The sequence below is a fragment of the Tachysurus fulvidraco genome, chromosome 9 (assembly GCF_022655615.1).
Source record: "Tachysurus fulvidraco isolate hzauxx_2018 chromosome 9, HZAU_PFXX_2.0, whole genome shotgun sequence".
In the NCBI taxonomy this organism is placed as follows: Eukaryota; Metazoa; Chordata; class Actinopteri; order Siluriformes; family Bagridae; genus Tachysurus; species Tachysurus fulvidraco.
Window position 1 is genome coordinate 12,881,502 of NC_062526.1, and position 13,300 is coordinate 12,894,801.

Sequence of the window (13,300 nt, forward strand, 5' to 3'; positions counted from 1 at the left end):
ACCTTTTATCAATGCTCTAAATAACATTTCAAGCCCACCGTCTCCTGCCGGACAATCCGGTCAGGGGACATTAAATCGGATGACTGTGAAATGTCATAATAAAAATGGAATGCTAACAGCTTCCCCCCCCTCACCTCACTCCTACTTTCCCTTCTTTGCTCTTTCCTTTTACTTTCTCTCTTCTCTCTCTCTCTCTCTCTCTCTCTCTCTCTCTCACACACACACACACACTCCAGTGCATTTGTCCGCTCTCTGATTTTAAAGCGAGCGACAGGACGAGTGTGGAATTGGGTGCTACCACTTGAGCAGAGGTCACCCTGGCCCTGACGCCCATTAACGTCCATTAAACGTGAGTCCCTCGCTCTCTCGCCTTCCCTTATTAAAATGCATAATTCCTGTCTGCTTACAACAACAGCCATGGAGCAAAGCTGCACCTTCTCTTATCAGCAAAAACACATATCAGGAAATATGTCATCTTTTTTATACAGGATCTTCTTATTGGATCAGCTTTTAGACTGTAGGCTCTATCAGGAATTTCCTCGAGCAGAAAAGCTTGTTCTTAAAACCCTTTTGTATCAGTACAGGGATGAGTGATACTGCAAAAAAAAAAAATCACAAGACCTACAAAATACAGCACATATAAAGATCCATGGGATGTATCCTACGGTTAAAGTTTGGTAATAGTTTTTTTTTTAAATTATTATTATTATTATTATTATTATTATTATTATTATTATTATTAATAAGAATAAGAATAATAAAAATGCAAAAAAACTTCAGTTATGATTGTATGTAATATATATACATATATATATATAAAAAATCTATTATTTATGTATGTATAAATTATGTATTTATTTGTGTTATGCAAATATTTTAAAAATGACTTTTAAGTCTCACCAATGAACAAACTGCAATTTTATTTCTAGCCATCCTGATTTTCAATAATAACGTTTTTTGTTCATTATTTTGTGTTAATTTAGTTAATGCTCTTGAAGCCTAAAAATAAGGCATACAAAATTCCTATGTTTTGTTTTGCTTTTTTAAAAAGTGCATTTATCTGTTATAAAGCTTAAACTGTCATTATTGCAAGGCGTTATATGCCTTTTTGTAAACATAATGGCCTTCAAATTCCAAACAGCAATAAATAAATAAATAAATAAATAAATAAATAAATAAGCAAACAAACAAACAAACAAACAAATAATAATAATAATAATAATAATAATAATAATAATAATAATAATTCTACACAAACAAAATTGAAACCGTTTCAACAATAAAGAAGTTCCAGTCTCTCAGTGAATCCTCAGGTGTGCTGTTTGTGTTTCTCACTGAACCCTAAATGAAAGCGTCTGAGGTGTGACATGACTGCAGGATGACAGGTGGAAAGCCTTTTAGCAGCAGACATCTTCATCCTGCTTCTAGGCCATTAAAACACGGTGATGAGGCACTCAGCCGCCCAGCCCCGCTCATACCATATGCAAACAGCTGAAAGTCATCTGATATGCCTTTGCCACTATAATGATGTACGTGAAGCCACGGCGAAGCTGCATTAAGAGATTTAATTGCGTTTTGCACTAGCGTGGCCACCCCAACCCCCCGCAGCCCCTTGACTGTTGCAGACGGCTACAGTTTCTGCAGAGAGCATCTGCGGCTTCAAAGCATCCCCATCCACGTCAGTCTCTCCATCTAAATGCCCCTACCACCGCCACCTCCCGCACCCCTCTCCTCAACTGTAACTGCTTTCTTTGCATAGTAGGCATCAGCAATGGCTCTGTGTTCAGCTGCATTAAGGCACTTTAATTCGTATGGCATCTGATTTTATGGTGATAGAAGAATGGAAAGCGTTTGAAGCGTAGCTCTCCCCGTACCTTCGGTTATACTCCACAACCAAACAGAGAGATCTGTTTAAGCAGCATTGTGCAGCATTAACACCGGCACTTCATGTTATCTGCCCAACTAGATAAGGTACATCTTTATTAAATTCCTTACTCTGAATGAGTGACAAGCAGAGAAAAGGGAATATGTTAATAGTGGGGGACAAATTAAAGTCCCTATTTTAAATCCACTGTCCTCCCTCCCATCACTAGCCCAGCATATCTCCCCATCAGACTGCAGGCTAGGGTGCTAATGAATGCGTAGATGCAGTGAGAGAGGGTGGGAGGATGAGAAAGGGGGAGAAAACCGAGTGCAAGAATGGGAATGAGGGAGTAAAAACGTCTATCCTTTACCGGGGTGGGAGGGGGAAAAACGAAAAGGTGAAATAGCTTTTCTTTTCATTTTGCACACCTACCCCTCCCCAGCTCCTCACCCATGTCCTGTCTCTCTCTCTCCTATTCTTCAAGAGAGCTGGATTATTCCACCATTATCGGTCTAAGAGCTCCCCCCTGTGGGTGCGTAAGTACACTGCGGAGGTGTTTAGTGCGCAACTGCTAGCCTTTTATATTAAGTAATGTGGGTCAGCCACCTGCCGTTTGGCCCAAGAAACATTTCCATTTCCACCAGCAATCAGACACAACATATAAAACAAATCGGTTTTAGAGTAGAAAATGTTTCCCATGCTCTCCATCAGACAGTAGCTAGAATACCTAGCTAGAGGATTATAGTGGCCTTGTGAAAGCAACTGTGTGACAGAGCCTTTAAGCTGAAATATTCAAGGGCTTCATGTGTGCCATTATACCCAAGAGCAGATGCATCAGAGGCGGTTAGCAGCGTGATGTGCCCTCTTTTTATTTCAACTCTGTCCCCTGCTTTTGGCATGTAAAGAGGTGGCAGAGTGCCGCAAATGGCAGCGAGCAAAGGGTTAACAGGCCAAAGACAAAGCAACAGGCTGACACTATTGTACAGGCTGGAGGGCTACAGGGCCCTGGGGCCACAGAGGGCCAAAGGCCCTCACACAGGACAGTAGGCCCTTTCAGTCCCGGCCTTTCAACAGCAAACCCAGCCTCAAAAGAGCCTGTCACAGCACTGTTTCTCCCCCTCTCCTGTGACACTCTCTACCCCAATCAACTCCTCTCCTTCTCCCTCTCTCGCACTCCTCTCCTCTCCTCATCCCTCTCTTCAGAGAGCAAAGAGGCCCAAGGCTCTCCAGGCTTGAACCAATCTGCGGCCCCCAGAGGTTGAGCGCCTTTGAAAAGGAGGTCACATCATTGAGGTGCTGCCAGGTCTGAGAACTCGGCGCCAACAGGGACACAGTTCAACCCACAAGCAGAATATATAGAACAATATATCTAAATAGCGAGGAAGATTCTGAAAAATTTTTATGGATATATAGCATTCATTTACATCCTTCTATCTGTTGAATTCCCAAAACTGACTGGTTAAGTGTTGATGATTTTTCTGTTACAGCAGCTGACAGTGCTGCGGGCTATAAGACAAAACACAGGTTCATATTTATGAGTTAGTTTAATATGTAACAAGCTTTATATATATATATTTTTGGAGAACCTCTGTTTTCTAGATATTGTTTTTTGTATGTACTCTGCATTTTCCTGCTTATCTTTTGGTCTTCACTTGTTTATTCAGACCATCCACAATGTAACTACAAATGGAATAAAAGTACATCATTTATTAATAAAAATTTATCAAATTGCTAATGTTGACAAATTGCAGTGGAAATGCTGGTATAAGAGGAATAAAACACTTTGAGCTGACAACAGTAACTTCGATTTGGTCCACAGCATATCACTTATTATTTTTCCAAAAGGACACACATTTGATCCCTTATGACTATTTTTTTATTCCTTTTATTTTAAGAACCAAATTAGCACTGCCAACATCCATATTCCGTACTCCTGTTGTGTCACACAGCAATTGAATTAAAAATATATCATGTTTTCATGCTCCTGTAATTATTAATGTGTTAACCTGCTATAGTAATACAGGCTCAAATATTCTGTGAACTTAAAATTCATCTGCATTATCAGCAGAGCTTCTTTACTTCCACTTACATATCTGTGTAGAATCTCTCTCCTCTCGTGCGGGTCATCAAGCATGTTGACAGAAAGGTCTGAGATGGAGACAGCGGCTGAAGCGGTGAGAGTGACCAGCAGCACCAGCATGCCCTCACCCTCCTCCAGGGGCAAGTCCAGCTTGTGTGTGCACTCCTTAGACAGGACTGAGAGGTCCACCTGACACCTGGCACACACACACACACACACACACACACACACACACACACACACATTAATATCATTAATGTCATTATCGTCAACACAAATACGAGCAGCCTGAGTCACGTTACAATACCACAATATAATATGTGTTAACATGAAAAGCTTTATACAATATATATTACTACATTCAACCTGAAACGTGGCATCTGAACAGGCTAAAACATTGTACATGAAAGCATCTTCTGTACATGAAAGCACATGCCCTGATAGTAGGAAGGATATATACAGTGCACATTGCACTGTGTTCCATTTGATTAAATATAGTGCTTTTTACGCTGTTAAACTAAACACTGGAGAAACTAAAGTTTAATAGCTTCGAGAAAGTAAGACATGACAGGACACATGTTTGGTTTAAGGAATGTACTGGGGGATAAAATCCAAATTTAAGACAGCTTAAATAAAACAAGTTTAAAGTAATCTCAGTCAAATCGAGACTTTTTACAAACTCCAGGAGTGAAATCCCCATGATCACACTACCAACACTCACAGTCCTACATAAGCGCCTGACCTGGCAGGCCACAGTGTGTGAGTGTGTGTAACGGAAAACGTAATGGGAACATCAGTAACAGACCGGGTAATCCAGAGAGAGGGCCTGGAGAAAATGAGTATTTAAGGAAGTTGGGAGCAGCCAATTACCAGAATGACAAGCAAACCCATTTATACGCAGCATGTCTGTGAATGGCAATCGTGCACAAGGTGGAGTGCAGAGAAAACACGCAAATCAGTCAATTCTGCCACCTCATTCCCCACTTCTGTAGCCATTAGCTCTCTTGTCTCTCAAACTTTAGGTTCGATTGTCAGGGTTAGAGGCAGGGTGCGTGTAGAACCATATTACTGCATCTTAAAACTGCCATGCACTAGAATCACTCAGTTTACAGCTTACTGAATTATCTCTGTTAAGTTTCTATATAAGATCAATCTGTATCAGCCTGTATTAAAAAATGCTTTCACGCAGTTCATGAAAATAGCATTCATAATTCTGCAATTTATTGTTTTTAAAAATGTCTGTAGGTAAATTTACTTATGCCTTCTCACACCCTCATTTTCCCTGTACCATATTTAACAGCTGCTCTGACAGTTTTATCAGCAGGAAAATGCATCTCCTAAATGGATGCTCTATAAAATCTATAAATTTTGATGCTTTCTCTGGAGTCAAACCTGTAAAATCTGTAAAAGCATCATATTTTGGCATGACTAGACACCATTAAGGCTTTATTTTTAAGTGGCTAGAAAACTCCAGCAAACTGCAGACTCCAGAAATCTTCTAATATTTGGTGATAACTATAACCTTCAAAAACATTCATGTTGCTCACATCTGTGAAGACAGTAGAATTTTACTGAGGTCTACACCCTCAAAAAATGAAGTGCATAAGATGAAAAGGATACAAAGAAACATAAATTATTTAAAGGGGAATAAAAGCAAAAAAAAAAAAAAGAAAAGAAAACGGACCATCTGTTGGTGTGTTTGTATCAGACACATAATGCGATTTTGCTAGTTACTGATATGGTAGTGACTGCAGGACAGCAAACTGAGTCACTGCTGAATCAGCTGAATGTAACTAACCACCTGGTCTGTGTATGCTATTGGTTACATAATAAAAGTGCAGTGTAAGGCGCTTTCAAGCTGCCAGTTTAGTCTGAAACAGAGCACGCTTCTCATAACACATTGGCAATGTGGACTAAGAATCAAGGTATGAGATGTGAGACTGTGCTGTGTGTGTGTGTGTGTGTGTGTGTGTGTGTGTGTGTGTGTGTGTGTGTGTGTGTGTGTGTGTGTGTGTGTGTGTGAGTGTGTGTATGTGTGTGTGCCACTGGGAACAATCACACTCAGATTTAGGCCACAGACCACAAGTGAAAACCACCTAATAAACGCAGACATGACAAACCTGCCCATAAAGTCGTCTTTCTTGGCCGCGTCTCTGTCCCACACTGTGATGTCTATAAAGCCACCTTCCTCTTCATACAAATGAAAATCAAACTGTTCTCTCCACTGAGGGTTCAGCGATTTGTGTATTGTCTAGAAAAGAAATGACAAAAAAAAGATGTAAGTTTGTTTGAGGACAGAATGTGCTTTTAAGAGAACAAAGCATACAAATTAAAAAGAACGTTTAACTGTGAGTCTGGTTTACATGAACACATACAACAGATACAATTTTAATCTGCCTTCATTATATGAAACTGACAGAGCAGCTGCACAATGAATCATATTTTAATCCTGATCATGATTTGCATCCTTAATTAATTAAACATAACTGACAGCAATGTGTGTGAGCTTAAGCAAAATCACAGTTAACGTGGGTTTAAGACCTTAAAGTTTTATTTTGTTATTTTTGTTATTTATTTCATTTGTTAACTCAAAGAAATCTAATATTTAAGCTCTGACAGTTAAACACTGTCTTGTTTTCTTTACATTATATTACAATTACAGCTTGCCCACTATTAATTAAGTATTAAAGTACTTAAGTATTAACAGATTAAGTATGAAATCAAATACCTATTAATCAAATCTGAGTTTTATTCAGTACTCAGTATCAGATTCTAATACGACATTAAATGAGTGCTTTATGAAAATTGAGTGTCTTAGTTATTAAGACTGCAGTAGTCTCACAGTTAATATCAAACAGTGTCCATGGGGACAAGGGGATGTGGTACAAGGGGACAAGGGGATGTGGTAGCTTAGTGGTTAAGGTGTTGGACTAAAGATCAGAAGATTGTGAGTTTGAATCCCAGGTCCACCAAACTGCCACAGCTGGGCCCCTGAGCAATGCCCTTAGCCCTCAGTTATTAAATGTAAGTTGCTCCGTATAAGGGTGTCTGCCAAATGCTGGGAAAGTCTGGATGTTAAACTTCTCTTTTTAAATATAAACTGTCACAAACCTTTCTTAGTTCACTTTCTTACTGTTCTGGAGCAGGAGTGTCAGACCTGTTACATTAAGTCAGTGTCTTGTGGGCTGGATCAAAAAATCGGTAGAAGCCAGGAAAATATCAGCAACTTTTAAATATGCTAGGTTTTTTTTTTTTTTTTTTACAATTTTCTGAAATAACCCATACAAAAGAGGTAATTATGTGTCCCCTTGCTGTGAAACCCATTAAATGGTTCACTGGGGAAAATGGCATGATTATAGTTATATACTCATCAGTTATTAATGAAAAGCTACTGTTCATTTGCTCATTCTGTTAGCAGTTGAATTGACAATACTGATTTTATCGGTCACAGAACAGATCTTTTTTGTTTGTTTTATTGTAAAACAGGCAAATTTTCATTTTCCAGTCAAAAATCAAACTTTTGCAAAAATAAAACTCATGATTACATGGTCAAAAGTCTCTTCACACAGAGGAGAAATTAGCAAAATGTATTACTTAGTTCATGTCATAGCACTTTTTTCTCTCGCCTTTATTCCAAGTACTGTAGGTATTGACATCATTCTGAAGATCATCAGGCACAACACTGCTGACGCCGAAGCTTGTACCGTGTGTGTTCACACAGAGATCTCCATGTTTTTAGTTAAAAGTTAAATTTTTATATAAAAAGTATTAATATCCCCTTTGTATACAGACTTGCATTTATCCAGTCAGTATTTTATATCAGAAACGTTTTTCAATCCAATAATACCTTGCTTTTGTACTTCTGGTGGCCCATCCTGAATTTGATGTACGGGTCACTCAAGCCGTTAGCATCCATTGGTTGGAGGTTGCGACCCTCGATTAAACTGATGCTGACAATACCTCTCCACAGCTGGGCTTTCCTGTGGACATCTGATAACCTCAGACTCTGGCACTGCCAATTAAACACACACACAGATATATGAATACACACACAGTCAGGATTATAGAACTCTGGTTCTACAAGAAGTGAGATGTTCATTCATTAAGCAGATACAGACACACAAGACACACACCGGCATAACAACAACCAACAGTTCCAACGCTAGCACCTCAAACATGTTTCTGTTGCACACTGGTATTAAAGACGTCCTGCCTTTCTGTCCAAAATTGTCCTAACTGAGCTGTCTACTGCTCTATTTGGAAAAGTTGAAATCAGGAATTATTAATCAAACACATTTATATAAAACAAAGAAGTCTCAGTTCCTGTGCCTAATTTGGAGGCCTCATTACCATGGTATTTGTTTGAAGTGCATTTCATTAAACTGTACAAACACTTCCCTGGAAAACGCACAGCTTTGATGATGAGAGCAAGCAGCTAATGCCTTTCTCTCCAGATATTAAGCGCTTTAACTTGCTGACTCTAGCTGAGCCTCTGTAAATTCCCAATCTGTATTAGTTTCACTCCAGTAGCCAGAAAGCATCGTGCCAAAAGCAAAATTTCGGAACGCAGAATCGGATCTTCTGCAGTACTAATTGCGCCCAAAAACTGCTGAAGGTTGCAATTAAAAGTATTTGTGTTGAAATGATTGTCGTTCAAATTGAGGCAGACATTCATAATCAAAAAAATAAAACATGTTTTTTAGTAAAAAAAAAAAAAAAAAAAAAAAAAAAGGAGCTGAATTTAAATTAGGAGCAGATGAGCTGGCTGTGCTAACATTAGCGTTACTTTAGAGAATCTCACAGCCTTCGCTTTCCCGTGTGCTGATATTAAGGTTAGAGTGAACGTCTTAATTTCAGAGCTGCATCATAATTACAAATCTTGCTTGGTTTGCTGAGTGCACCATTTACAGCATTTGCACTTCTTGAAAGAGAGATGGGGTGTATAAATAGATACACAGGCACCCAGGAGTGAAGGGAGAGGTGTGGATGTAGTTAGCGTTAGTAGTGTTCCAGTATTCCCGAGACCCACCCAACATGGCCCAGTTTGGAGCTTCAAAGACTGGTTTCAGCAGGGTGTCGTTACTCATATGGTGAAGACAAACTTTTATGTTTGTATTCCTTTCCAAAAATTTGGGTGAGGCTTTAACTAGGAGGTAGTTTACCGCAGTGCAAGACAATAGGCTAGCACACAGCTGGTGAGCAGAGAAAATTCAGTTCACATTAATTAGTGTCTAAAGCTACATTTCAAGGTCTAAATACTGAACATGAACAAAAAGACACATTTTCTTTATCAACATCAAGGACACTCATTTGAACACAGATACATGCAGTTACACAGAGTCAAGCCCCAGATGAGCGCATGCTTGTCCATTCACAGCACAACATCTGTGATGGTCCATCAACTTATAGCACAATGTAAAAGATGGAAAGAAATCAAATTTTAAATGTAAACATGTATAAATTATCTTCATGAAACAAGAAGCTCAGCTTTGCATGCCACAGTAATTAAAATAGCAAAAGAAAAAGAAGGAATAGCTTTACTTTCTTAGTTATTGCAATATACAGTGTAAAGCATAAACACATTTTATACCTAAAAATATTTCATTTATACATTACAGTTGATTATTTATTATTTCTCAGAGTTGATTATTTTTATGAGGCCCTAAGAGGTGAAATGTTTCAGCCAGTCGGCCTGCAATAACTGTGTTGAAGTCTAAACCTTGTGAAAATCAAAGAATTATAAGTGCTAAAATGTTTAAATGTATAATTTACGTGATCATCCTGATGGTGATGGTGCATGTTTGTAATTAAAAGCCTGTCAGTCAGTAGGGTAACTTTTTTTTAAAGAACGTAGTGTTGAACTGAATGCTGCTTGTGAGAGATGTGATCTGGTGTGAAGTGAAAAATGTAGAGGATATAACGTGTCACATTACAGCAGCTTCTCTTCTGGTGTAAAATGAGCTTAATCTGCAAACTCAAGCTACCTCATTTGTGCCCACTGAAGTTAATAGAGTTAATTGAATTTCTTAATGGAGCTGCACTACATTTTATTGGAAACGTATTATATTTGCATGAGAGCGAAAAAGCAAGCCCTCCTGAGCCTTTTTCAATCCCCAAGCACAGGTAACAAGTAACACACCTCTAACCTGCAGGACACCATGCGATTCTTTTTTAGTGTCATGGTCTCTTTACTTCATGTGGAAGTACTTAGTAACTGAGCAGGGATTTGACTAAAATGACTAAAAGGTATATTGCAATAATATTCAGGTGTTTTATATATAGTATCTCACAGAAGTGAGTACACCCCTCACATTTTTGTAAATATTTTATTATATCTTTTCATGTGACAACACTGAAGAAATGACACTTTGCTAGTAGAAATGTAAAGTAGTGAGTGTACAGCTTGTATAACAGTGTAAGTTTGCTGTTCCCTCAAAATAACTAACACACAGCCATTAATGTCAAAACTGCTGGCCACAAAAGTGAGTACACACCTAAGTGAAAATGCACACTGCATCAAATTGGTCTGCATGGCAGAAGGAAGCCTCTTCTAAAGATGATGCACAAGAAAGCCTGCAAACAGTTTGCTGAAGACAAGCAGACTAAAGTGACGTGACATACAGCTAAGTACGGTGACCCATACTCAGAATTCGTTCTCTGCATTTAACCCATCCAAAGTGCACAAATACAGCATTGAACACACACACACCGTGAACACACACCCGGAGCAGTGTGTAGCCATTTATGCTGTGGCACCCAGGGAGCAGTTGGGGGGGGTTCGGTGCCTTGCCCAAGGGCACCTTAATCGTGGCCAGCCCGAGACTCGAACCCACAACCTTAGGGTTAGGAGTCAAACTTTCTAACCATTAGGCCACGACTTCCCCATGGATTACTGGAACCATGTCCTGTGGTCTGATGAGACCAAGATAAACTTATTTGGTTCAGATGGTGTCAAGCGTGTGCGATGGCAACCAGCTGAGTACAAAGGGAAGTGTGTCTTGCCTACAGTCAAGCATGGTGGCAGGAGTGTCATGGTCTGCGGCTGCATGAGTGCTGCCGGGTCTGGGGAGCTACAGTTCATTGAGGGAACCATGAATGCCAACATGTACGGTGACATACTAAAGCAGAGCATGATCCCCTCCCTTCAGAGACTGGGCCTCAGGGGAGTATTCCAACATGATAACGACCCTGAACACGCTTCCAAGATGACCACTGCACAAGGTCTCTAACATCCACTAACTCCGTGATGTTGTCATGGACGAGTGGAAGAGGACTCCAGTGGCAACCTGTGATGCTCTGGTGAACTCCATTCCCAAGAGGGTTAAGGCAGTGCTGGAAAATAATGGTGGCCACATAAAATATTGACACTTTGGTCCCAATTTGGTCATTTTCACTTAGGGGTTTACTCACCTTTGTGGCCAGCGGTCTAGACATTAATGGCTGTGTGTTGAGTTAGTTTGAGGGGAAAATTTACACTGTTATACAAGCTATGATAAGATATAAGAAAATATTTACATAAATGTGAGGGGTGTACTCACTTCTGTGAGATACTGTATACAAAGAGAGAGAGAGAGACCCTACTGTATATCTTGGATCTGTAACAGTATACTGAATGAGTGTAAACTAGGCTTGTGTGATAAAACAAAATTATTATCCATTATTATGAGATTATATTGCCATGATACCTAGTGACATTTATCAGTGGTTTTATTTTACTAGCAGACCTGCCAGACTTTTGAACCACAAAACGTTTATAATGCAAGCAAATGTTGATCAGTTATCAAAACACACCAAAGAGCAGCTTTTCAGTCCCCGGGTAAAGCTACTGTAGGCCGGAGCCGAGAGACATCTGATCTCCACTCCACTCCAATATTAACAGACAGTCCCTAAAAGCCTCAAATCAATTTATTGAGTGAATAATTATTCTGAGAGGTCTCACACAAACAAAATGTCAAATCTGACACTGCACAAGACATGTTAATGGTGAGGATAATAATAAAAGTTTTTAATTATAAATAAATAGATCACTATAAAATGCTTAAATACACTATTTATTTATTTATTTGTTTGTTTGTTTGTTTGTTTTACTGCGGTTCTGCTGCACTCTCCTTCTCAACAAAGAAATGGTCAGAATATGAACATTACACAATAGATTTCTCATACAAAAGTGTGCTGTCATGTTTTTTTTCTTAGTTTACCAAGTATCACAGAATCACTTTTAAAAATTCCACCATTCAGCTGAATGTTCCCACAGTCTCTGACCACACAGCTGCTGATATTATTACCTCTCCTACTCTCTTTAAACCTGATTGTGGTGAATGCTCATTTTCCTGTCTTTTTTTAATTAGTTCTGGAAGATTAGTTTTTTTTTTGTTTTTTTTTGTTTTTTTGCAAGATTTTAAAATGGAAATTCACAATTTAGATAAATATTTTACACAAACGATAACAGGAGAAAGTTTAATAATAACTATTTAAATATTACACAAATATTATCAACAAATGCTTCTCTTGCCAAAGAAACCGAAGTCCAAATCCTTTAAAAGTCACTGCTACTGCACATGTACTTGTCTGCTTTCGATAGTGCAAATGAATGTGCATTAATAACAACATATACTATGCATTATATTTCAACACACACCATCATCTTCAAGAAAAAACAGCTTAGCTTTGCAACAAAATGAAACCAAATGATCTGGAAATAATCAAAAAAAAGAAAAAGATCAGCTTTATTTTCTTAGTTGCTGCAATACGCAGTGTAGAGTATGAATCCATTTTAATGTTCATTTTTAACCAAATTTTTAATATTATATTTATATAGCCTATTAATCCATAAATCCTTTACTAACATAAAAACTTCAGCCTATGATCTATCTGTTGAAGTGTTAGATAAAGCACATGTCCAGGACAGTCAAGTGACAGCAGGACCTGGACTTTAGACAAATCTCTACTGCACTCTCAAATGCATCCACCAGGTGACGCTATAAAAAAGCTGTATATTGCAAGCTGTAGAAAATAAAGAGTGCAACATGGAAATTAAAGTGATTAGGGCTGACTGGCGGAGGAGAAGGAGGAAGGTGCAGACGCCCCATTCAGTCAGAGGCAGAGCACTGCAGACTCAGGGAAGGAAGGACTTCGGCACAAGCTGTGTCATGCTGTTATTACCTTACTGGATCTTTTCCAGCTCCTTCTCAAAAGCATGGTCTGTAAATGAGACAAAGCAGTTACATTGCCACTATCACCACCCCCAGTGTGATGAGCTTGTTAGAGCTAAAAATGTGAGATTAGTTAAGCTTTAAAGGAGTACAGTGAAATGAGGAAGCTCTATTTTGAGAGCATTATGACATCCTGTAATAGAA

At 38.9% G+C, this 13,300-nt stretch overlaps 1 protein-coding gene across 8 annotated transcripts in view; it reads right to left on the reverse strand.

The window, feature by feature from the left end:
• Positions 1-13,300, reverse strand: part of mctp1a (multiple C2 domains, transmembrane 1a) — a 138,768-nt gene that overhangs the window by 54,619 nt on the left and 70,849 nt on the right. For 6 of the 8 annotated variants that reach the window (XM_027145755.2, XM_047818069.1, XM_047818074.1 and 3 more), the window contains exons 6-9: positions 13,107-13,145; positions 7,792-7,956; positions 6,065-6,195; positions 3,954-4,140 (exon numbers count right to left, since the gene is read on the reverse strand). In XM_027145755.2, the coding sequence (XP_027001556.1) occupies positions 3,954-4,140; positions 6,065-6,195; positions 7,792-7,956; positions 13,107-13,145 (522 nt within the window). The remainder of the gene's footprint in view (positions 1-3,953; positions 4,141-6,064; positions 6,196-7,791; positions 7,957-13,106; positions 13,146-13,300) is intronic. The other 2 variants (XM_047818073.1, XM_047818070.1) reach the window with 1 other exon arrangement.